Genomic DNA, 25786 nt, shown 5'->3' with positions numbered 1-25786 from the left:
ACAACAGTTCACTGCAAACCCATATGATGCACTCGATCCACTACAGATTACATGCAGTCTAACACCAATTAGGTGTTGTGATGAGAAGCTATTTTATTTTCTGTTTTTCAAGAGTAGTCGAGGGAAGAACTGAAAGTTAAACAACGTTTTTTTTTAACTAAATCAATGACGTCATGACGTCGGTCGGCGTGCGTTCACGCCTACGGCCGGTGTTCTGAAGATCTGTGCTTTCTCATAAGATTTTCCTAACGTAGCACGGCTAAACAGCTATGTCTAAAGATCGGTGCTACCCGTCAAAAACTGCTACCGTCATGTTTAAAAACCGAAAACTATAGCGGTTCGTGTTAATGTTAAATATCATCGGATACTGAAGTGGAAGCTTAGGAGTTATGCTTAGCATAGCATTGGAACAATTTATATCCACGACGAAAACCTTTCTAAAACCACAAAAATCCCTTCCTTCATCAGAATATCCTACCTGTTAAATATAAGCGGGTAGCACAAATAGATCTATGCATTAAAAGCAGCAAGTGTCTGAAAAACATTACAACTTACATACAAAAACTTACAAAAACAAAAGCACAAAAAATACTTCAAAAACACTCCACAAAAAATAAATTTCACTTATCTGAATTTTTTATGTACAGATATGTGTCTTTTAATGGTTTAAAATAAAAAAATAAAATAAGAAAAGTCTAGTTATTTCCATGCAGTGTCCAGAAAGAGGTGTTGTTCAGCTTGTAGGGCAGCACAACTGCTTCCACCCACCTCCATCATCATCATCATCATATGAAATAACTTTTTGTCACAACAAAAAATAGTGGCTGGTAAAAGATTTGAGTGGCTGGTAAAAAAGTTTGTCCACCGCTGGTGAACAAAATTTTTAATTTCCACCCCTGTTTGTGGACTGCATTAAACAGGAAACCTAAGATGGTGAATTTTAAAACACAGGACTTGAACAAAATGAAATTGTTTTTTTGAGTTTGCAACCACATGACTTCATGTTCACATTTTTGTTAAGTCAAATTAGCAAACCTCTCCATGTTTCAAGTTTCATTTAAATGATATTTAATCTAATAATTATTTATTGTAATTTCTCATTTCATTAAAGAGCCTGATGAATACAATGGTTTTTTTTTTGTTTTTTTGTTTTGTTTTTGGTGCAAGTTCAATCAATTTTACAAAACTGGGAAAATTAAAACTAATCACTTTGTGACTTACTTAAAATATTGACATAACCTAGAAATGCTGAAAGTAAAAGTCAAAGATTATGACCGTACAAATAAGGGCACAGTGAGTTTAAAAACCACACAATGAGTTTTACTCATTATTCTAAAATAAATCCTAAAATGTTTCACTGTTTATTTTAGAACTGTTTTTTTTACATGTTTTGACAAACAATTGAAGTGACTTTCATCATACTTTAGTAAACATGTAATTATTGTTATTTATAAGATGTGTATTTTTATCTTTTCCTGTAACTTCAACAACTTTTTTCAGTTTGTAGAACTGAAGACTTCCACTGAAACTTATTAACAATTAATAGCATGAGTGAGTTGCAGCATGCAAAGCAACAGGTGTTCATTGCATCACTGCAGCATTGTGAGTTTGTCTGTGTGATCACCATAGGTTACGCTACAGTACATGATAATACAGGGCTGCAGTGGCTAATGAGGGGAGAGGCCTTCAGGCTAATTTAAGGAAAAGATTTAACAAAGAAGTAGCTGTGGTTACACTTGGCTGCCTTAAATGGAAATTAATTGATCTCAGCATTATTAAATTCTTGCTAATTCCTCCTCCTTGTAACAACCCATTATGCTCCAAGCCTCTGCTGTCTCTGACCTTTCTTCTTCTTCTTCTTCTTTTTATGCTTTACACTTTTTATTCTGTCTCTCCATGATATCCTCAGTCACCACCCTCTCCCCATCTCGCTCCGAGACAGCAGATGGAAACTATGGCCCAGTTCTGCCTTTTGTTCTAGGTCCCCAGAGAGATGTTGTTGGACAGCACACAAGTCGGCTCCCCATATCTCATACAAAATGCAAGTGGCTGTCTTTTATTAAAATGGAAGTTAAGGAATGCACTATTGTGAAAACGAGCGTGGCTACAGTACCTTAAAACGTGTTGAATGCACTTTGCAACTACTTTGTGTATCATTTATTCACATGAAGTTTATTCACTCATTCATATTTATGCAAATTATTGTGCAGTTTGATATTGGGGTGCATTCTGGGGCAATATGTGAGGATATGTATTCAATATTTAGCTCAAACATTTTTGCAGACTCAGTATGCTAATTTTCCAGAAAAGATAAAGACATTAAAAGAAAAACAGGTGGCTCAACAATGGGTCATTAAGAATATTAGTTAGAAAAAAGAACTTATTTCAAAGGAATCTGGTCAAGTGGCTGTAAGAAAACAACTGCTCAGGAGGATCAACAGCAGAAAATAAAAACACTCTACAGCTCAACATGACTCCGAGGTTTTTCTTACTCACAACAGTATCAACAACACGCGTCATTGCGTCTCAGGTTCTCCCCCGGCCCAGCACTCTGTTGGTAGTATTTTTCATAACGACCATGCATAAATAATTAATGCGCGTGCAACAGTGAGACCTCAACCTGCCCAGCCTCCCACCTGTTGAAGGTAAACAATAACATCTCCAACTTTCTGCAGATAATGGTTACAATAATTAGGAATAACACACGCCAACGTCATTTTATCGTTACAGCAAACAGGCTGGACCAAATCATAGGGAACTTTTGGTAGTTTTGGAAGAAAAAAAGCAACGTGATTTAGATCTTGCCCCCACACAGAGAAGATGAACGTGTTATTTTGAAGTTGTGTCTCGTGGTTGTTGCGGTGAGCCATCATTTGTCATTACGCAATCTCCCCTCAAAGCGCAGATGCGTCAAATATCCTCTGGTTATCCTCTGGTTAATAATAATAATAATAATAATAATAATAATAATAATAAGAAGAAGATCGTTGATCAACCCCAAAACGTTTTCCCTTCTTTGCCCAAATAATATATATCCCCCCACAGTGAACCTGATAGTTGACTTTTCTTTTTAATGTTTTTGCGAAACTTGATCTTTCAGCACAAAATGCTGCAGATCGAAGTCTGATCCGACCATGAGATCCTCCCCTGCCTGCCTGCATAAATTCTGTTAATAATTGAACGCGGTGTCATTATTTTATTGCCTTTTATTCCAAGGAGGCGAGCGGCGGGCCGCGCGCTGTGATTGGCTGAGACCGCAGGGTTGGGAGGCAGAGCGGTGACAGGCAGCGAACAGGTTGCCGCACTTTCATAAATAATTTCAGGGGATTTTTGTTTTTCCGAACCGCGCACCTTTTGTCCTTTTTTTTTTTTTTTTTTTTTTTTTTTGCTTTTGAAACGCTACTGAAGCGTCGCAGTTTTGTGAGAGGGCAAAAATAGAGAAGAAGAAAAGAAGAAAACAGTCGATTCAGCTCGAGTCACACAGCAGGAGAAGAGACTGTGTGTGTGAGTGTGTGTGTGTGGAGGCTTTTCTTTAGTTGAGAAAGTGTGTTCCCTCTCGAGTCAGGTCCTCGGGGACACGGCGGGGACCCGCGAGCGCTCACCAGCTGACAGCGCGTGCTCCTCTGAGGCCATCCAACACCTCGGCCCACGAGCCGGTTAACAATAGGCTGAAATTCATGCACGCTCCCCATTAACAAAACTGGTTTGGAGTAAATAGATAAAAAAAAAGGAGATTCAACTAGCATAAAAAAATAAAAGAAAATAATATTAAAAAATACAAACAAAACTGTAAATTAACGCAAAACATATTTAACTTTAAAAAAGACAAACTGAATACAGAACAGTTACTTTTCTTTACACCACCAGATTGAAAACAAACTCTTGGGAATGTTTCAGGTCGAATTAATTGTGTAATAAAGTTTTTTTTCCACTGAAATATAAACGCTTGTTTGTTTGTTTTAACGTAACAGAGGTTTTCAAATAGTGTTCCCCCTGATGATATGACTACAGGCATCAAATCCTAAAAGGTTATGATTGTAAAGATGGGAAACTCGTCAAAAATAAAACAGAAAAAGTTTATTTTCTTTGCAGGACTTCTTAAAAATGTACATATTATTAAAAAATAGATCAACACACATAAGGTTGCTTATTTGTTATTAATTTTCATCAGCCAATGAACTAATAGTTAGAATAGCATTATTATTATTAATGGCTAAAAAAGAAAAATCAGATAGTTTTTTAATGTGTAGTTTAAGGCTCAATAGAAACAACAGAGACATTTGCTTTTCCTTTTTTTATTCCCAAAGTCAAATTAAAACGACAAAGAATGGCAAATGATCAACTACGGAGTTATAAAAACCAAACAAACGTTTCAATAATAAATACATAAATCTATTCATCTCAAACAGTCAAAGGAAAAAGACATGCTCGTCTGGTGATACAAAACAAAATGATAAAAAAAAAAAAAAAAAGAAAAACAAAAAGGCAGCATTGATGGCTACATTAAATATGCTACTTGTAATGAGGTTGGCAGTACTACACTATAGAAACAAATAACAATAATAATAATAATAAAAAAACAACTTTATTCTCTCTGGTTTGGGGAACAAAAACCGTAATTCCGAAGCCTCTGGCCCGAATGTCTTAAAGTGCACGTCATAAACTTTAGAAGTTGCAAAATAAAATACATTACACAAACAAATAATCACTTTAACACATAAATCACAACAAAGCTCAAACCATAGCTACAAAAACAGCTATTCTTTCTCTTATTTTAACTTTATGGAACGCAGCTGAAGAGTTTTCCGTGACGTTTAGTGGAAGACAGCTTGTTTTGGTTGGAGGGACGTGGGAAATGCCCGTGGCGGTGCTGAGCGCGACATGGCAGAGGGGTCTCCCGCCCACGTCTCTGGTGACATTATTGGACATATTTATTGGCAGAACCGAATTAGGCCTATCTCACATTTAAAAAAATGACATTGCAACAAATTGAGAAAACACAATTATTGGTTTAAAAAAATGACTTTTTGTTTGAAAAAGAAGAAAAAAAAATCCAAGACTGCAGATATGATTGACACTGTTTAAGGGAATCAGGACTGTTTTTCTTGGAGGCTGGTGGACCTTCATGGAGTTTAGTAAGACACGGTGTTCTGACGGCGCCCAGCCAGCTGGAGGTCTGACAGGTCGTCGTCTTCGCTCGAGTGAAGCTCCACGGCGATGTCGTCCGAGTCACTGAAGTGGGAGTGCGGGGAAAACTCGCCGTCGCTCCGCGGGGACCCTTTCCTGCCGGCCCCAAACTGCGACGCGCCCTCCCGGGAGCTCAGGACTTCTTTCGCCGCGGCGGAGAACGCACCCTCCGGGAGGGAGGAGCGGAGCGGCATGCCGCCGATGTGCACAGCTGTCCTACAGGTGGCTGGAGGCTGAGGAGCGCCCTCCTTCGCCCCTTCGAACCCGTCGGCGGGCGACAGCGTGATGTCGCACTTTATCGAGCTGCTGCCGTGACCGGGCTCGTCGCTGGCGCACGCGTTGCCCGCCGCCGCCGCCGCCGCCGCCGCAGCCGCCGGGCCTTGGAGCAGCTCGGCGAGCGCGTTGATGTAAATCTGCGCCATCTGCAGGGTCTCGTACTTGGACAGCTTCTTGTCGTTGTCGAACGCGGGTATGACGCTGCGCAGCTCGTCGAACGCGTGGTTCAGGCCGTGCATGCGCCTCCTCTCGCGCGCGTTGGCGGCCACCCGCCTCTGCCTCTGGACCCCGTTGGCCGGCTTGCTGGAGGGGGCTCTCTGTCTCGCGGAGGCCTCGGATTCAGGTCCCGTGAACGTGCCCTTGAGGCGACACAGGTCTCTGACTTTGAGCGAGGAAGAGGAGGGGCTCTTGGCGGATTTTCTGTGGCTGGGGGGGCTGGGAGCACCCGAGGACCCCGGGGAGTCGCTCTCTGAAAAGCGAAGATCAAAACATGACGTGGTTTGACAACAAACAATAAATATGTAAGTTTTGAACTTTTTCTCTCCATCACAAAAAGCTAACGAAATGCTCCATGTTTGACGCTTAAACCCAAACGTTGCCTCAGGATAAGCAGCAGGTGAAAAGCCACAGAAACGCGCAGAGTGGTCGTTGTCCTCACCTTGGTAGGAGCCGGTGCTGGGGCACGGCGAGTGCCGCAGGTAGTGCTGGGAAGTGGCGCGTGCCGCGCAGGTGCCAGACGCCTCAGCCAGCCAGGCGCGTGGGTCACCGCCGCTGTCCACGAGCGCCAGTCCGCATTCGTAGCGGGACTCCTCCAAGTGCTGCTCCCCTCCCCTCTCCCCCATCATCACCTCGGGGCTGACGCGCTCCTGGGCTCCCAGCTCTCGCGCGCCTTTGCTCCAGCCGTCCACAGTTAACACATCCATGCTTTTCCGCTCCCCCCCACCAAACAAACTTTTTAAATCTTAAAATGATAAAAAAAAAGTTTCTTGTGCTGCTGCTTTCGCTCTTTGTGTGAGTAAGACGGTCGCGTGCGGGACTCCCGTCTCTGGTGTCTCAAGGCACGGCGTCGGTTTAAAAGGCGGCACGCGTCTAGAAGCCCCCCTCCTTGCGCTGGTCGCGTGTTGACGTCCAATGAGATGTCTCGCTAAAGCCCGAGAGAGGTGATCATGGCTCCCCGAAGTGGGACTGCTTATGATACCGTTACGATTTGGGGCGTCGTTGACGTAAGGGGGGGTTGAAGGCACGGGAACCTCCCACAGGACGCACGTGGAAGTGATGATGGTCGAAGGTAAGGAGCGTGGACAGCGTGAGACATGCGTAAACGGACAGAACCCCCCACCTGAGCTGTCACCATTCTCAGACATGAATGTGGAAGAAGGAAAAAAAGAAGAAACTTACTGTTTGTATCTCACAGTTGACTAGTTTCTTAGCTTGAAAGATTAAACTCACGAGAAGCTGCATAAAGTAAAAAAAAGTAAAATATGCACCAAAAAAAACAACCAAAAACTTGCCTTTCAAAGCTACTCAAAGTTTAAGGTTCACTCAACAATTGTTATTTATTATTATTTTACAACCTAGAAAGCCTTCTACAGACGCACCAAACTATATGGGAATGTTTTATGGTCAACCCAGCTTTTAAAAAAAAAGTCACAATTATTCGCGGTTCCTGCGGCTCGCGCGCGCTCATTGTCAATTCATCCGTCCCAGGATCATCTCCTGTTTCCATTTTTCTTTTGTAGCTGCTCGGAAAACCTTTTGATCCGGCTCTCGGAACGCCCTGTCGGTGAGAAAAGGGCTTGACGGGGAACGGAAACATGAGCCCGGGGCTCGCGCTCGACACCGTTTTATTCTTTTTAGCCACTCTACTACACTGACACGAGCTGTGAGTGGCGCGCGCGGGCCGAAAAAAAAAAACCCCAAAACAAACAAACTCAAGTTCCCTATAATAAGCCTGTAGACTGCAGAGGGGTAGGGGTGAAGTGGGGTGGGGGTGGGAGTTTAAAGGGGGCAACTTTAACCAAATTATTTCTATTTGAGGAAGCACCTGCTGTCCTGTCGGCTCATTAAAGCAGCCACTGATATGCTGACGAACAATAGGCTGATTGCTGGGTGGAAATTGGCCATTAAAGCTAATTGCTACGATGGATTTCGGATGAGAAGAGCACAGCCTCTGCTATATGTTAAATACAGTAGCTCAGTGTTTAAGGTAGGATGATCAAGGGGTGAGGGGGTTGTGAGGGGGAGGCAAGTTTGACTACCTGTCCCAGTTGCATTTCCAGTGTTTTCCAGTGAGAAAACAAAGCATCCGAACAGGTAATTATCTGTACATATCAGTTTAAAACCTGGTAAGAGGATTAGCAGTAAAGATTCTTCGGTCCAAAAACATTTTAAAGAGGACACTCATACAGTGACTTCCCATTCTGGGCAAAAAATGTCATTTATATAAAGAAAGAAACTGAAGATTTCATAAATAGTCCGACCTCAGCCTTTTTCTATTTCTTATTCATGTATTCATCGTCGGGGTGGAGGTCTGGCGCCGAGCTTCCCCTCCCCCCCCTCAACAAGCCCCCTCCATCCAGCGGGGCTCCTGAAGCTACCGACAGGTTGAATATTGTAGCAGGCGATTATTAAAGTGTCCCAGCCACAATGGAGACTCTATGTTCCATTGGTCACGCCTGCGGGGGGAGCTCCTCCAGGGAGAGGGGCGGGCTCCCATTCCAGCGCGCAAAGGGAGTCCGCGTGCTGCCCCCTCTCACTGCCGTCTCCCTGGAGACGCGCGGGGCGCTGCGCGGCCACGAGAGCCGGACTGAGGTGACGGGAGCTGGACAGGGACAGTTTCAGAGTGCAGCCGTGGTCTTCCCCAAACGGCTCCAAATCCAGATGCGAGGTGGTTTCTGGGAAGGTTTACTGACATGGGACTTCTTGTCTCCGATGTCTGACATAAACAAAAAACAAAAATAAAATAATTCAAGTTTATTTTCTACCTGTTCCGTATTAAATCAACATAAATGCATCACCTGGGAGGGCAATGAGTTGAAGATGAGCAATTCACATGCAAAATATACAGCCGGGCCTTTAGTCAGACCACTTTATCATCATTTAAGCTAAGATTAAACTCAACATAAAACTAATGCACCATTTGTCAACCCCTCAGTGTTTATTAGGTGATTGCAGGAGCACTTTTTATACTTCAGTGAACTCACAGTGCAGGTGTTTTGTATTGGAGCATTTCTACAGTGTTGTCTTGGTATTACTGCATAGGCATCCCAGAAATATAACGATTCAAACAATAATTAGAACAGTTCACATAAAGTCAAACTTTCAGGAAATTAAATTGTGGTCACCAGGGTTGAAATTACAGCCAGATCATACTGACATGTCATTTCAAGTTGTTGTTCTCCAGGCCTTTTTTCTTTTTGCAAAGGTCAAAGCTCCATCACCAGCACATAGATTAATTTTCTTTTGTTAGTGCCAGGATGCCAGTAATATTCAACCCAACATGCACAAACTGAGATTATTCTAAAATTAAACTGGGATCGTTGGGGGAGCTCCACAGTGCCACCGCCTGGTGAAAATATGGTTCTTCAGCTTGATGCTCCAGTGAACTTGATCTCAGTCTCTGGGGTCCATTCAGTTCTTCAAAGCCTTTGAAGTGATATTAAAAAATGAGGTCCTGGAGTTTCGCTAAGGACTGAACTTAAATGCATTTTCAGATATGAAATAAACACAATTTTAAACCAACTAAAATATTTTTATTTGTGTATGTTTACTTCTTTGATCTCAAAACATTTTATTTCCTTTCCACCAAGTCTGAAATGGACTCATAATCTACAGTTAAATAGCTGTTAAAAAGTCTTGTGACTGTCTGACCATCTGACCATCCATTCTCTGATCACCAAAACATTAACAGTAACATGAATTTTCATCATGGATGTCAAACCTTTTAAAACATAAAAATCATGTCCAAGAATAGTTGCAGTTATTCTTCTAAACACAGAGCACTCTGCACATCATCTGGTACACAGCAGCTAGATCAGGTGCCTCACAGTTGAAAGACAATACACTTAAAAAAAAACCCGAAGGTCTGGAGCGCAATGATAAATCAGTCTTTTGTTTGCACAGCAGATCAGTGAGCTCCACCCCTTCTTTTTATTTTGTCAATAGACATTTTAATAGACTGCATAATGACTTACCAGCATGAAGCAACTTACCTTAAAGGCTAAAACCTGTAGAGAATAAAACAGTATCCTTATAAATATTAAAAATAAGCCATATCAACCACAGAAGAGGAAAGCCAGTACATGTCTCAAAGAGTGTTGGTTGTCACATTGCTTTTTACATATCAGAATCCATCCATCCATCCATTCATCCATCCATTTTCTTTATCTGCTTCTCCATTTCTGGTCGCATGGAGCGGGTGCCTATCCCCAGCAATCACTGTGTGAGAGGTGGGGGACACCCTGGACAGGTCGCAAGTCCATCACAGGGACACATAGAGACAAACAAGACAAACAACCATTCATGCTCTCACTCACACCTAGGGACAATTTAAGAGTCACCAATTAACCTAACATGCATGTTTTTGGTCTGTGGGAGGAAACCGGAGTACCTGGAATGAACCCACACGTGCACAGGGAGAACATGTAAACTCCACCCAGAAAGGCCCCAGGCTGGAATGTGATCCTGCAACCTTCTTGCTGGTAGGCGACAGCTCCAACCACTACGCCCGACATATCAGAATAAACAATTATATTTATGTTAAGAGTGTCTCTTGAAATAAGAAATTTGATTTTGTACAGAAACAAAGAAAACAGTACTGGTCTTTTATCCTGTTATAATTTTGTGTCTAAACATTAAAATCGCCTCCTTTAGAAAATGGTTGTCTAGACTAGCAAAGACAACAAATACCATCCGACTGTAGAAAACCTGTTTATTAGACAAATTATACACAGAAAGCTTTGCCACTTGTAACAGAGGCCCAAGTTTGTTCGGTTTTTGAATATTATGCAACACATACAACAAAATAGGCCTATATTAAATACTGTACATCATAAACTTTTGAAAATTATCAAGTAAATCCTGTAGTTCTATGTAAGAAATTAAAAAAATGTTAACAGATAGCTAGACAGCAAGTTTGTGCATGCTTTCTTTTTAGTGAACTTACCAGGTTTTGTTATTCAGACAGAAAATAATAATATTAAGAACCAAAACAAAATACAAAACAAACAAACAAAAAAAAAAACTCAAAATGACTTGAGAAAAGCAAAACATTAGTGTAAATGTGTTTACCATGGGCAGGACAGGGGAGAACCAAAGGCAGTAATGTGACTGCTCAATCCAACACTAAAGCTCAACATGATATAGTATTTTCATTTTGTTAAACAAAAATAGCGTCAACATGTAAAATATACATTTTCATAATGTCTCTTTATTTATACTAAATAATTTTTAATGCATGTGACCTATTTGCCATTCAATAGCCTGTCTGTAACCTAATATAAGAAAAAATAAATCCTAAGAATGCTTGCTTCAAAACACTGTGGCTTGACTGAATTCTCTACACACAGAACAATTTGCAGTTTTAGCTCAAAAATAGCAAACTGAAAACTTGCTCTAAACAGTTAACATTATCAATTATTAATACAGTGTTAGTGGAAAAAAAAAGTTTGATTCTACTTTACCAACCTTCTCAACAACCCGTAAAATATTCCTTTAATAAACCACTCCCATTCCCCACCATAAAATGCACCTTAATGGTCTCATTTCATTTAATTGGCACTTAAAAAAAGTTACATCAGTAGTACCTTTAACATGAGAGACTGAATCAGAAGTGTGTTTTGGACTCGTTAGGTTCAGATCACCATTGCCTTCTCGGGACATTCCTTTCACTTCCAACACAACCGATGAATCGCAGCTCCTGCTTCCAGAACACAGCAGTGTTTGGAACTTTGGAGGGTACAGCTAGCGATAGCTGACATATAAGGCTTGAACTGAAGATGTTGCTTACAATGGCTTTTCCTCAAAACAAATTCGTCATCATTTCACCACTTGAACCTGATAGGAATAGATCCATGGACTTAATTCTGGCATGGCATTGCAAAACCTTTTCATTTTAAACACCATTTCTGTGGGAGCACTAAAAGTAAGCCAAACAGAAAAACCAAAAGTAGGAGTTTGAATGACTTGATGAGGCAAAACCAGAGACTACAGCACTTGTTTAGCAGTTTTTTTTTAAGTTTTCTGGAAAAAAAAAGAAAACACAAAATAATAATAAAAAAAGACAGCTCAGAACAATGTTATTTTTTGTACTTCCTGACCAAAACACATTCCACGCATTAAAATCTTTTTTTTTTTTCAAAAACAAAACTCAATAAAAGACAGAATAAGCATAAGCTTTGTGAAGTCTTTCAATTTGTCTTTTATGCTTCGTAATTCTTTCATCTGCTTTTTTATTGTCCATGTTTTCGAACACCTCTGAGAGTCTGATTCGAGGATCTCACCTTGACTTGAAAAGCAGATAGCACAATACAGGTGAGAAAAGAAAAAGGTAAGGTCTACATACAATCACTTACAGGTCTGTGGGCACTGGTACAGTGCAGAGGGATTGACAAAGAGTTTAATGTCCATCAAAATGGTGAAAACAGTTTCAGGCTGATGCACCAAAATGGCAGAAGTAGTTTAAGATTGATGCACCAAACTGGTGATTTTACAGTGACATACTCTCGCACTGTCATGGCATTTCAACAGTTTTTTTTTTTTTTTAGACCGACACACCGTGGAGTTGTCAGCTTGGGTTTAGCTGCAAAGTCTCATGTCTGGTCAGGCCACAGTGTGGGCACCATCTTGAAGATGATTACACATTTAGAACCCCAAGTATTGGTAAAATAACACCAGAGAAGAAAAAAAAGGACTTTAGACTCCCAAATAGTGAAAAGGCAAAATTACACTGATGAAGAATTATCTTCAATATTTATGGCCTTTTTAAAACCCTACAAAGTGCAGGGCTAAAGACAGCCAATATGTTGTACAGCCGAGACTATTCCTTCATAAGATTACTGCCTCATAATTGCTTATAGATAAAGTCCCTGGAAGTTGTTTCATGGCTAAAGAGACAACTGGTCCCTCACCAATGAATCTGGAGCTAAAAAGAATATTTCCTGGCCTTGAACTAATTCAGAAATCAACTTTCAAGAGGCTGCTCAAATAGTAAAAGGGAATCAGAACTTTTGAGCTATTTTCCTTTAAATGAGATAGTTCACCTGTCATAAACCAGAAACAATAATGAAAAGGGTCTTCTTTCAGACATATCTCTCAAAATAATCCCCCAAACAATCACAACAACAACAACAATAAAGCAGAGATAACACACACCCACCCTCCACCCTTTCCAAGCTCCTTTCCCTTCTTGCATCTCACAAGGTTTGAAGGAGGACTAAATAAATGCCCCAGTAGACCACCTCCTGTGTCTTCTTCAAATACAAAAAAAAAAAAAGAAAAAAGCACCCCAGGACACCCAGGCAGAAACTGAAAAACAGAATAATTGCTGTTTACACAGATCTCTTTCTTTCATTTTTTAGCCTTGCCACAATGCTTTTGTTCAACCACCATATGACTTACTCTAATCCCCTCTTCCTCCCCCTTTCCTCCTCCTTCCTGAACCAACTATATCCATTGTAACTCCTCATATGGAGGTGCCCCTATCTGGATCATTGCCATATCCAAAGTTGGGTCCAGGACCTGTGGGCTGGTATGGGATGGAGGACATAGTTTTAATGGGGCTGCGGAAGAAGCCACCATTGGGGGCCCTCTGTCTAAAGGGGCCTACCCCACCAGTTCGGTGGTCCTGGAGACCGCCGCCGCCACCGAAACCAGAAGAAAATCCAGCAGCGGCTTTGGCTGAGAGGCTGCGGCTTAGGGTTTGGATCTGCTCAGGGATAAAGGTGGTGGTAGTGATGTGGGTGTTGCGGAAATCGCTGATCTGCTCAAGTGCCTGGCGGGCAGCAGGCAGTGCATCCATGTCAAGGGGGGTTAAATCGACGGAAGAGGTGGAGAACTGCTTGTGGGGGCTTTCATCCTCGGTGCACAAGCTGTTAACCCGGCGGTGTAGGTGCTCCAGGTCGATCTCCTTATCGTCCTGCAAGTGGGGAGGGACAGTGGAGGAGAAGAACGAAAAAGAGGAAGTGGCAATGATAAATGGAAGAAAAGAAGAGGCATTGATGGTAGGGAAAGAAATATTGAAACAATATTTGGTGGGGAAGAATCGTTGGAGGGAGAAAGGCAGGAATAGGTACGAAGGAAATTTGTGGGCACCATTTAAGGTTTGGCAGAAAGAATCAGGAGAAATGAAGATTGAAGTAGTAACGATAAGAAATACAAATACAAAGACAAGATAGACAGATAGATGTTGTAAAATTAGAAAAAAGGATAAAGGGAGCAAGGTGTGAGGGTAGTGTGTAAGAGATCAGAAATGGGGAGTAAAATGAAGAAAACAGAGCAAAGTATTTGCAGAAACAGTAGGGTGTATTTGTTTTCAGAAAGAAGGATGTTATCCATCCATCCATCCGATTTAAAGGATAACAAGTGAAAACAATTGAAAAGTGGTAAAAAAGGCAGATAGTGAAAAAAGCAGATAAAGGCAGGACAACGTGCAAACATGGCCAAATAAAGTTTATGGCACAATTAAACAATTACAAGTCAATGTAATGCCACGTCAGTTGTGAAAATGCCAATGACACAAAAATAGGAGTATTGAATTAATGTTTGTTGGTCACAGGGAAAGCATGAATATGACAGGAAGTGGGGAGAGCAAAATTGAGAAGAGGTGGGGATAAGATGGAGAGAGGGATAGAGAAGCACACTCTGAGCTGTGGTCAGGAAAAGAAACATACACACACTTCTACAAGGTTTTAAGGGAGTGCAGATAATCAGGAATTCACAGAGAAAACACTTGGATCATGCTGCGTTCTCTGTGATCCCAGGTTTTTAGGTTTATTATAGAGCAATAACATTAAACTTCAAACTTAAATATAGAAAATTCTCTAAATGTTCAACCTTTTATTACTCAGCTCATTTAATTTTTACTGATTATTTCCTAATACATTGAATTATGACCCTTGTCTCACAAATATTCACCTTTTTCAGAGGTGAATGATATTTTTTTGCAGTTCTTGTCTCTTACTAATCAATTGCAGTATACAGTGCAGACATTTGAATGTTATTCAGCAGATCTACCATTCTTAACACTTTAAAGCACAAACAAATCAACTTAAGCTTTAACTAAACTTACAGTATAAGATAAATGAAACTTCCGAAAAAGAAAACTTCAAATGTACTATAAAACTATAAGCACATATGAATAACTTATCCGCTAAAAGATTGTAACATTGAGTGAGAGGTGTTTCATGCTTTTACTGTGTAAGGGAGAGTGGGCATGAGTACAGCTGGAATTCAGTTTGCAATGAATGAGGGTAGCATATAGTGAAGGGGAAGCTCATGTGAACAATGGTAATGATAAAAAAGTTCTAGAGGAGTTTTACATTTTCACATTCACACACAGGTGACAATGTGCTTCTGGGATTGAAGGAAAACATTGTCTGAAGGATTTCAGAAGGATGTATTTGGGGGGTGACATAAGATTTAGTGGTGCTACTCTCTGGGTAAAAAGTCAGAAGGGGTTTTGTGATTATAGGAGTCACATAATTTGGGGTTAAAGACAGATTTACTGACCGTGTCCTTTGAGTCTGGGGTTCTGGAGGGCTCTCTGGCTCTATTGTTTGACCTCACGAGCAGAAGGGACCAGCAGTGGTGCCCCTTGATTACCATCTAAAAGAGGGGCAGTGGGAGAAAGGAAGGGACGGCAGGGGGCGCCAATGTTTGCCCCAGAACTAGGCACGTTGAGAGTTTGGTGTAAAAAAAAGTATCAAGGGGTAGATTTGGTATCAGTGCAAATGAAGGGAGGTGAAATAAAGGAGTGATTCACAAATGATTGTTGTGCCATCTATGAAAGGAGACTTATCAGTATCTGTAAGGGCAGAGCAAAGAGGACCAGAGTAACTGAAGTGGAAGATTAAAGTTGCAAGGCCTGACTGCACTAAAAGTACTTTCACTACTCTGAAAGGTATATTTCTTTTCTCCTCCATGACACTCATTATAATATCATGGAAAAAATGATAACAATGAGCCTGAAAAATGACCCGTTTCTTAACACATCTCTGCTTTACTGTTTAACGCAAATGCTTTGCTTGGCAATTGAAAGCCAAGTTTAGACCATTAAATGGATTTTGGCTTGCAGTTTTTAAAAATCTCATTGTAACAAAAATAAATAGGTCACTGATGGGTTTTGCATTTAACATTACAAACCTTTCAAACTACAGCATGTGCCATCAACTACCTGGTGAAGGACGGTGCTCCATATTTCTCTACATGGAGACACAGCACCCTCTAATGGCAGTGGGGCATTATAGCAGACATTTTCAACTGGCAACATGCCAGGTAAATGAACATTTTTAAAATGAGGTACTCTAGTTTCCAGGTTTGCTACAACATGGACATCAAAGTTGAACAAATTCTCCCCAAATATCCATGATTTTTCTGGATAAAATATGAATAATACACAGCATCCTCTTCAAGCTTTACTAACCAATGATCTTTTTTTAATCTTCTATTGTATGTATAACCTTGGTGTAGGAGGTGAAGTGGTGAAGGTGGTCATTCTCATTTTGGGGGTGATCTCAGAAGGGTTGCCGGGTTCGTAGGAATGCTGCACAATCAGGGCACAGGGAATGTCGCAGCATGCTGGGGGCTGGTAATGGGTGGTGGTGGAGCCAGTGGTGTTGGCAGTGTTGGGGATCTGGTTCTGGGTCTGACCGCCCAGGGCAAGTGGGTGCTCATTGGGGGTGTGGGGACACTGATCTGCAGTTTGAATGGCAGATGGGCCATCCCCTTGTGTCTGGTTTAAAAGGGTTGAAAGTAGGGAAACAGAAAAATAGATGTGATGTGGACAGAAATGTGGAGGCATTTATATATATATGTTTGTGTGTATGCAAATTGAGTGAGATTAAAAATGAGCAAAACAAAAAACCAAACAAAAAAAAATGCAATTCAGACAAAAAGCACATGCAGAGACAGAGAGGATGAAAGACAGACAAAATCAGGCAGATTGAAATATGGTGGGGTGGATGAGAGAGAAGTAAATTGGAGAGACAGATGGGTGGGGAGGGGTGAGCGAGAAGAAAGACATGGCAGTCAGTCAGCGCACACTTTTAAGCAGGTCGCTCTGTGTTGTGTCCTCAGAGAGACATTCACACAGTTGTTGTATACCTGGAAAAGGGGAGATGTTTAAATGCCATTTTGTATTGCTCTCTCCCCCTCGCCCGCTACACCCCTCAACACAGAGTACTTATCTACAAGAACAAAACAAGAAGGCAGTATGAGAGCTTCGAGCCACAGTGACACAGATCATTGTGTAGAGTTAGAATGAGAAGAACTGACAATTTACATCCAAAAAGGTTAGAAATTGGTTTACAACAAGAAACAAAATGCATAAGACGTCTCAGGTCTTCTCATACTAAATCTCCATGGACTTTATGATATATCAGACACGGTCTAAACCACATGTTACCATTATGGAAGAGTTCTGACAATATTAATGATACGTAAACTTGTTTTCAGTTTTAAGTTTTTAGAGATGTTTTTTTTTTCTACTGACAGAACTCTTTCATACCAGCCTCAGGTTGAACATTTACAGGCCAAAAGGGGTGAAGCAAAACAGCCACCCTAATATGAATGAAATGAGATTTAAACATTCTTCTGAAGATTGCTCATCCAAATAGTTAAGGTCACCTTTATGAATTTCCCATCAGCTATATAATACTACAGTTACACATACCACTCCCATCACCCAACCAAATTAGTTCAGGGGCTTCTGAGCATTAAAAGTGCATTAATCATAAAAATTTGTGATTTTTAAAAAGGGTAAGAAAAGCACACATGTAGATGAAGAAAAAAAAATCGATAATACTTCAGTCACAGTTCATTTGGTGCAAGTAAAAGACTATCAAGGATGCTGAAATAGCAGGAATAACTTGGAAGCAGACTGATAATGCTTGTACTCTGTTTTCTCTTCCGTGCAATATCCTTATCTTATATGCTAAAGAATAATACACTTCTTATCATGGGCGTTCACATTAGTTAACTCACTGGAAAGTGTGCAGTTTGTGTCTGTGTGTGTGTTTGATAGAAATACTCATAAGCGAACTGTTTACATTAAAAAGCAGGGTCATAGATAAACGATGCCAGCCATTCCACAACAGCGAACCACAGCACAAACACTGACACACAGCTCACAGTCAGAAGCAGTTAACACAGCGCTGCAGCGTACAATATGAATGTAAAAGCATGTACAGACATATACAGAATGTCATGTTTTAGTATATATATAAAAAACAGAGACACAAACACAGCTTGGGTATATTAGAGTTTACACAGTAGATTGTGGGTTGTATGGAGAGAGCATGTATGGATGCATGGGGGGGTGGGCAAGGGGGCAACGTAGCTTTGTCCTCCAGTTTCATGGATGAATGTAGCCATGATTTGGGGGCAACAAGTCCTGATTAAAAGTAGATTACATTCATCCTGCATTGTGCGTTTGAGAGTAACATAACCTTCGTTTTGATTGTGGCTGCTGAGAGAAGCAATGAACATGAATGGGAACACTGGTTAAGCTTGTACAGCAAACTAAAAAAAACAACAAAAAAACAAAAAGATTGCAATAATAATAAGCTTTATGACATGGCATATCTTTACATTTGTTATTCAGGTGAAGGCCTGACATGGTGAAGCATGTGGGCTAAGTATGAGGCAATAACACTGCATGCAGGTGCAAGGCAAACTCACTAATGTGTGACTGTAAGAGTGGCTATATTGGGGAATCTGTCATCTTCAGGGGTGACAGTAAGATGTCTCTGATTGTCTGAGTGGAAATTATTAGCACTTTATTCGTGCGTCTGTGTAAACACTCCACATATTTTGCTTAGAAAACATCTGCCACAGGTAGAAGAAACCCATCTGATAATCTCAACTCATTGTACATCATTCTTGTTTTTCCATGAGTTTAAATTGTTTTATGCCAGCTTGAAAACTTCAATTTGCCTCATTCTTAACCAGGTCATATGCTGTATGTTATACAGTTAAAAGTAACTCGCTGTGTTCAAGTAAGGTATTAAAAGCTGTCCTCATGCCAAGTCTGCACTGCCAATGCATCTTTCCGGTGCTTGTGCATCATACTAAGCCAGGTTTTCCAGGCCCACGCATAAACTGTGGGTTGACAGCTTTTCTATTTTATATGGAGCTTGTAAAACTGCACAGAGAGCCACATGCTCTTGGCACAGTCTGACCGTCTTAAGTGGTTTCAGTATTTGCAGAGACAGTAATATGGATGACATGGAGTTCTTCATTTAAACTGACAGTGAGCAAAGCGTCTGGTGGAGTTAATTACAAGCTTTATGGTTTGCTTCACTTTATTAACGTTAGGAAGCTGGATGACTTTAAACACAGCTAGACTCACTCCACCGGCCGTGACTAAGGCCAAATTGCATAGAGAGGCAGAGATTTCCCCAGTCGATAAATTACAGCATATGCAATTTATCTAATTAGCTGCTTTAAAGTTGAGTTAAATTCGCCTTCGTTCCTGCACCGAGTCGGGACTTGCTGCAGTGGTCCCAGCTTGACTCTCCAGTTCTGCAAAAATATTCTGCACAGATGGTGATTGAAGTTCAAAGTATGGCATTTCCATAGTTTTTACACACCAGAAAAAGAAATAATATTTTAGCTAAATGAGAAAATTTTGGTGAGGTTAGCTCTTCTTAACTTGCTCTTTTAAACGTGGTAGGTTTTGGGATTATAATAAGAGTACATCATAAAGCAGTCTGAAAAATGCTGAACAGACCAAGGTGACACACAGTTTTATAAACGCAATGTGCTCGTGATGTACACTCGAAAAGAGCATCTCTACAAAGCATTTTATGTTGCTCACGTTTTTGTAAAATAAAAAACAAAATACATGAATTGAGGGCACAGTAAAAACAGAGACTTCAGAGGAGAAGCTCAAATCTTGGTTTCTTTCTCACATTTACACAGATGGCCAATCACTGACTGAAGTGGCCGTGCTTGTTAGACTGTCGATTTCCGAAGGTTACACTGGCTGATGCGGCCCAATTGATTCGGATGTGGGAAAGATGTAGGTGGGAAAGATTTTAGATGTCGTTCAATGATGCGACAAGCACTTTTGGCTCGATGATTACGCTGCGGAGAGTGTTAAATGTAGCAACATCTGTAGATTGGTCAGTGCTGTGACACGGCAGAGGATAAAGGTCAGAGGTCAACCATCAAAAACAATCATGGCTGACTGGGCAAACTTCATTTTTACCAACAGAATCACAGCAGGGGCCACGCTGATGATGCTTTGAAAGCTTGAACTTTTAGTTTTGCTCCAACGGCTATAATAATGCTTATTTTTTAATTTATATACAGATAAAATTTCACCCCTTCCTCCTAAGTGTAAAAAGCACAATAATTTGGAAATGACTTGCATCTACTATTGAAAAAAAATAGTAAGATTGCTAAGTGGAATTGTGGCTCTTAAATCAATTATAGTGATTTCCCCATCTATGACTGCCCAACGCCTTGTGCAAAACCTTGAACAAGAACTACAAAGAGAATCAAAGACTACCAGCATTTAAATCCCTGCTGTCCCGTCTATTCACTGACGAGGCTGCACTCCTGTGCTCAGTCTGGGGTTGATTCCGCTGGTTGCTCTCGCTGACTAATGAAGATAGCAGGGGGTGGGCGTGTTTGTTTGTGTTGCAGCTGAACCACACTGTGCTTAACATGACTCCGAGTTCAACTGGAGGTTTGGTGTCTTTGTGGCTGCTCAGTGGAAAACATGACTACTGGTCTGAATGACAGATTAAAGCTGTAAACTGAGCAGGGGGTTGAGCACAGGAGGGTGTGTGGCATTCACATGTGTGGATTAAAACAAGAAAAAGAAACAAAAAACCTTGTAAAAAAGACTGTGGCGGTCAGTTCAGTTTTAGAAATGCATACTTTGCAATAATCTCGTGTTTAGAGATTATTGCAAATAATGAACTGTCATTCTTCAGGAGAAACAATATTCTAAAACTGATAACAGTCCATAGGCTCTGAATTATTTAGACATAATACACAATCTTCTATTTTAGTTAAACTCAACAGTGATTAGAGATATAGGATTGCATTGTAAACTAAATAAAACATATTTAACTTGGTTCACTGAAGCAGCAACATAATATAAAATGAAAAGTAGATAGTTGTAGGTAGTTATTTCAACAGTCTTGATTTTGACAGATAGACTTTAGTTCTGACCAGACTGATGAGCTAATGGCTAGTTCGAGCAAGGCCAAGACCAAAGTGGATTGCTGCCATCTTAAAACAACTCTGGTCTCAAAGGTTTTATGGGTCTTCATGAGAATGCTATTATATTCATCTTTTATATAAGTCAGTTGGGCATTAAATGGTTGTTGCAGCTGGAAGTTCTCTAGGTAGCACTGGAAAAAACAATGCTTGATATTTGTGCTTGAACATAACCACAGATCTATGTAAATAATCATGTGATGCAAATGACAGGAATGTAAAGGTTCATAAAATAGCATTTGAGTGAACCACTTTGAAATTTATAACACTGGAGTTGTTTTAAGATGGAAACAAGACACTTTGGCCTTGGTCCTGCTTTAACAAGCTGTTAAAGATGAAACTCCTTCAAACTGAAGTTGTTCAAAGATCTAGCTACAACAGGTAAGATAATAATTTTTCATAACCTATCCACAGACCTCACTTCAAAAGATTTGAACTACTTCTTTAAAAGGCACTTTATGTTGGATTTGTGGTACACTGTGCTTTATATATATATATATATATATATATATATATATATATGTATATATGTATATATACAAAACAGAGGGAGTATATGTGTAAAATTATAACCCCTGCTTGTTTGATTACGGAAGTGCACGCTTCCTCTCATAATGTTATTAACGCTCGCCTTACTTTCATTTTGTTTTGAAGAAAAAAGGATTTAACAAGAAGCCCAAATGAAATTTAACGTTTAAATAAATCAATGAGCAAACAGCCCAGAGGACATGTAATAAAGCCACCTAATCATCTGCGCTTGTTGGTCTGTTCCAAGCAGTTGCAGGTTATTCATTGGACTGCAGCAAGGATGCTATGAGAATCTTCCAATTGGTTTGTCACACAGTGCTGTGACCACTAAAAGGATCACAGCTTATGAAACACATCATTCAAGTCACAAACCACCAATTCTCTGAAAACTGCAGACAAATGTAATCTGTGTTTGTAGTAAATTTGAGCATTTTGTGTCAAAGGGCCACTCAAGTCACAACAGCACAAACCACAGAAGAGTTCATCAAGAATTTAGAAAATGTAGAAACATAGTAATGCAATTGCTCTGATGATATATTAGTAATCACTGATTCAATTATTTTGAAGTGATGTATAATAGAGTTTCAGATGACTACTGCTACTGGTATTTTATCACAAAAAGTAACCTGATCTGTCATTAAATCATCCTGAGTCTAGATACAAGCTCCACTCATCTTTTACTCAATTTTCTTAATTTATACTTCATATGACGTTAAATGACCATGACACAAAAGATTAAAAGATGAGACAGACTTCTTTCACTTGTTTCAGGTTGACAAAATCACAAAGATTAATGTCACGATTAACATTTTTCCTTCTTTAACAGCAATAGTTGTTAATAAACTGTGATAGGCCCTTTAGAAAAGTCCTCTCATGATTGACAGTATTATTTCAATAAGGACAAGCAGTTCAATAATAGGTTAGGAAACGGCTCCTCATTAATTCTCTTAAGCCATTATCTACAATTTAACCTTGACCTGCCTTTATCAAATGGCTTCCTAAGAAGGGGGGAGGGGAGGGAAAGCGATTGTTTGAAGCGGAAGTAATTTACCTGATGGCAAAAACATTTTCGGCAAAAAATTAATCTGTGCTGCTTCATGCGCTGGTCCAATTTGTTACTGACACATAAATGATTAACTCTAAACCAAAAGTGAAAATATTGTTTCACACATAATTACATTTCCTTGAGCTCCTCGCAGGCATGTTTTGCATATCAAATTTGGTACACTTTGCTGCAATTTCAGAGTTTTGATTAAAGTTATTAACATGAAGACTTTCTCCCTCTGTGTTTTGGTAAACATAGCAATGGGCATGGGGAATATGGGAAGGGGCTTGGTGTTAGAAGAAGCTGGTTTAAAACACTTCTATATCACCTTTTTGGAGCTGAGCCATTGATTTAGATGGGTCACAACTATGACCATCACTGATGGGAAGCAGCCTAGCTTGTGAATGTGCGATCCATAAAAAAACAAATAAAAAATGCATTTAAACATGCCACCATGTGTTTTTTTTTTTTTGGAAGATATTACCTATGTTATCAATGATAGAGCGACAGCATCACAGCAGACGTTCTCCTCCTAGCAGAGGAAAACGTTTCCAGAGTCATTTTGATTGCCTCAAATGATATCCCTGCTGAGGTGATCATCAGCACATAGCCTGATTAGATATTTCACACAGCGCAGCTGCTAATTTACAAGGAAAGAGTGCTGCCACTGCTTTTGGGGGTGGTGGGTAGTAGAGGGGGATGTTGATAAAAACATCCATGTTGAACACAGTGAGTCAGTGTTTCTGACTCTGCCATGTTCTGCACCATTCCAACGGGCCCTCGAGCTGTGTTTGTATTCTGCCAGAGTCCTCTCCTCTCAAAAGCCCCACTTAGCAGTGGTTGATAACTCCGTTTTAAACTCTTTTTATTTTAAATTAAAAGAACAAACCCCCTCCAAAACAAAGCACAATGAACAAAACACTAAAACAGGTGAGATTCTGCAAGAAACAGATCAATACTGAAAACATAAAGAAAAAGAAAAAAAATCTTGCTAGTTTGAGAGTTGTTTAGTTTGTCAAAAAAGGCTCAAAGAGTGTTATGTAAGCTAACATTTCACTACAGTGTGTTCATTGCCTCATTCCTCACATTAAATGTTTTATTGGACATCACAGAGTGATCATGCTGTAAAAAAGACTAGAAAGAACTACCATGAGTTAAAAAAACAGCTCTCTTCAATTAAGTTTGGTTAAATTTGCCACTTAATTCACTTAACACTCACATTTAGTTTGCCTTTGGCAGACAATATGTGTTTGGCTCATTTCTATAATTTAATGGCATCTCTAATCACACAAACAATTAGAATTAATAACCAGACAGCCTGTTTTCTAAACTAACTGCCACACTAAAATTGTGATTATGGTTTAATGTAAAATTAATATCATATAATAGGAATTCTCCACTGCACTCTATTGGAAAGATCAGTGGTTGATATGCTAATTGAGAGGTAATAAACAACATTTAAGATCCTTTTGGAGAAAATGTCCAAAAGCCTCGTCTCAAATACAGTTTACGAGAAGTGCATTTCTGAAGTCGCTTGGGTACACATTTAGCTCAGTACAGATTCTTTTTCATTATTAAATTAATATGCTGTCAGTGTTTCACCTTCTTTGCAACACAGACTGCTCTTAAATTACTCATGCAAAGTCAACAACTGCCTTTCCTAGCTCTGAAACTCATCCAACTATCCACCCTGTCACTATGTGTATATATATATATATATATATATATATATATATATATATATATATATATATATATATATATATATATATATTTACTTGGATCCTTCTTTTCTCTTTTCACTACGCATTGCATATTTTATTTCTCTCTTACACTGAAAACTGAAAAAAGAGAGATAGAATTTAAAGCAGATCTTGCTTGCATCCCTCTCTGTCACATCATTCCTCTTTTTGAGGTCATCCCATCCATCCTACCCTACCTCCTTGGAGGGGACTCTGGACCCCTTCCGTCGTGACCACCAGCTTTCCACCATAGCAATGAGGCAGGAGAGCACCACGCCAGCTGCCAGGACGCAGAACACGCCAGCAAAGCTGTGGATATCGAGGGCGTTGCCACGCTGCCCTGTCTGGACTGAGCTGTAGAGGTCACAGGGGCTGTCCTTGGGCCACCACTTGAGTTTTAGGATATTCATGTCGCCATTCTGCTGGAGTTCCAGGATTCTGGGACACACAGATAAACAGAAGCATTTAAGCAGAAAGCATGTTTTTTTTTTTCTAAACACATGAAGAGGAACTGCAAATTTAGGCCTACGTATCAGCCCATTTAAATCTCACGTCTATTTTGAAATTTTAGGCAGTTAAATGAGCAACAAGCCAGACGAAGCATTCAGAGTTTGGGTAATCAGGTAATTGATGGCATTCAAAGACCATTTAAATTATTACTGTGTCAAAAGAGTTCTTACTCATTAAAAAACAGCCATGGAAAAATAAATTATCTGCACAAATCAATATCACAAAACCCAACACTGCAGCTTTTACTGCAGTTGCTGTAACTCCTGCCCACCATTTGAGGGCAGTGTTGGCCAGTTAGAATACCTCATGAGCCTTGACAACCATATTGGGCTGTCAAACTCATTATGGCTAACATTAATATGTTTTGCAGCACAGCGCAAGTACACTGCCACAATGTCATTATGCGGCTTAGCTTTAGTCGCACGATTGATGGCTTCAGAGAGGATACAGCTCAGAGGTTGATGGGGTCCCTCTGTTAGCCTTCAGCTTATTATTTAACTGGGTCGTTCATTTTGGTTTGGAGGAAAGCTGCAGACAAACACACACACAGTGACAGGTTTACAGATATTTAACAAATCTGGCATAGAGAGAGGGGGGGGCAGGTAAAAAGAAAGACATACAATGATGGAAAATGCATATTCCCCCCTCAGTGACACAACCATATTAACAGAGATGAAAATAATCCAGCATATGCAAACTGAGCCAGCACAGATGACTGTCAATACACAACAACAAACATCTTCCAAGACAGGCAGTCGCAAACTTGGCTGCATTAATGTCCAAGCAAACAAAACAAGGATTCATACATATACACATCGAGACAATGATTAGAATTTCCTAAGAAAAAAATTCCTCTTCTAGTTTCAGTGATGACATGACTGGCAGCGCTTATCTCTTATGTTCATTTTTCCTCATACAGAACACAAAGAGAAGACTGAAATCAATCACAAAATGCAAATGAACCCTGCAGCTAATTCATTCATCTACAATAACTAGGAAAACATGAATCATTTCGACGTGAATCAGACAAACATGCTCAACATGTCACTTA

At 40.1% G+C, this 25786-nt stretch overlaps 2 protein-coding genes across 4 annotated transcripts in view; both read right to left on the bottom strand.

Moving 5' to 3' along the window:
* Nucleotides 1-4279: 4279 nt before the first annotated feature.
* atoh1a (atonal bHLH transcription factor 1a) lies at nucleotides 4280-6689 on the bottom strand. Its single transcript, XM_025005460.2, has 2 exons — nucleotides 6122-6689; nucleotides 4280-5932 (listed from the first exon to the last, which is right to left on the bottom strand). The coding sequence occupies exons 1-2, from the start codon at nucleotides 6384-6386 to the stop codon at nucleotides 5133-5135; spliced, it is 1065 nt and encodes a 354-aa protein (XP_024861228.1). The 5' UTR covers nucleotides 6387-6689; the 3' UTR covers nucleotides 4280-5132.
* Nucleotides 6690-10171: 3482 nt separating this feature from the next.
* grid2 (glutamate receptor, ionotropic, delta 2) overlaps nucleotides 10172-25786 on the bottom strand; it is a 419113-nt gene continuing 403498 nt past the window's right edge. The window contains exons 15-17 of one of the 3 annotated variants that reach the window (XM_017413844.3): nucleotides 24423-24663; nucleotides 16140-16411; nucleotides 13349-13597 (exon numbers count right to left, since the gene is read on the bottom strand). In XM_017413844.3, coding sequence (XP_017269333.1) covers nucleotides 13492-13597; nucleotides 16140-16411; nucleotides 24423-24663 — 619 coding nt within the window. In that variant the 3' untranslated portion in view covers nucleotides 13349-13491. Of the gene's footprint in view, nucleotides 13598-16102; nucleotides 16412-24422; nucleotides 24664-25786 lie in introns of all 3 variants that reach the window. The other 2 variants (XM_017413845.3, XM_017413843.3) reach the window with 2 other exon arrangements.

The sequence above is a fragment of the Kryptolebias marmoratus genome, linkage group LG1 (assembly GCF_001649575.2).
Source record: "Kryptolebias marmoratus isolate JLee-2015 linkage group LG1, ASM164957v2, whole genome shotgun sequence".
Taxonomy (NCBI): Eukaryota; Metazoa; Chordata; class Actinopteri; order Cyprinodontiformes; family Rivulidae; genus Kryptolebias; species Kryptolebias marmoratus.
Note: the sequence above shows the minus strand (reverse complement) of the source record. Positions and strands in the feature narration are given on the sequence as shown.

Bases quoted from the DNA above. Each gene is read 5' to 3' on its own strand.
- atoh1a (XM_025005460.2), bottom strand. From the start codon at position 6,386: ATGGATGTGTTAACTGTGGACGGCTGGAGCAAAGGCGCGCGAGAGCTG. The intron at 5,933-6,121 runs GTGAGGACAACG...TTCGCTTTTCAG, and splicing joins CAGCACCGGCTCCTACCAAG to AGAGCGACTCCCCGGGGTCC.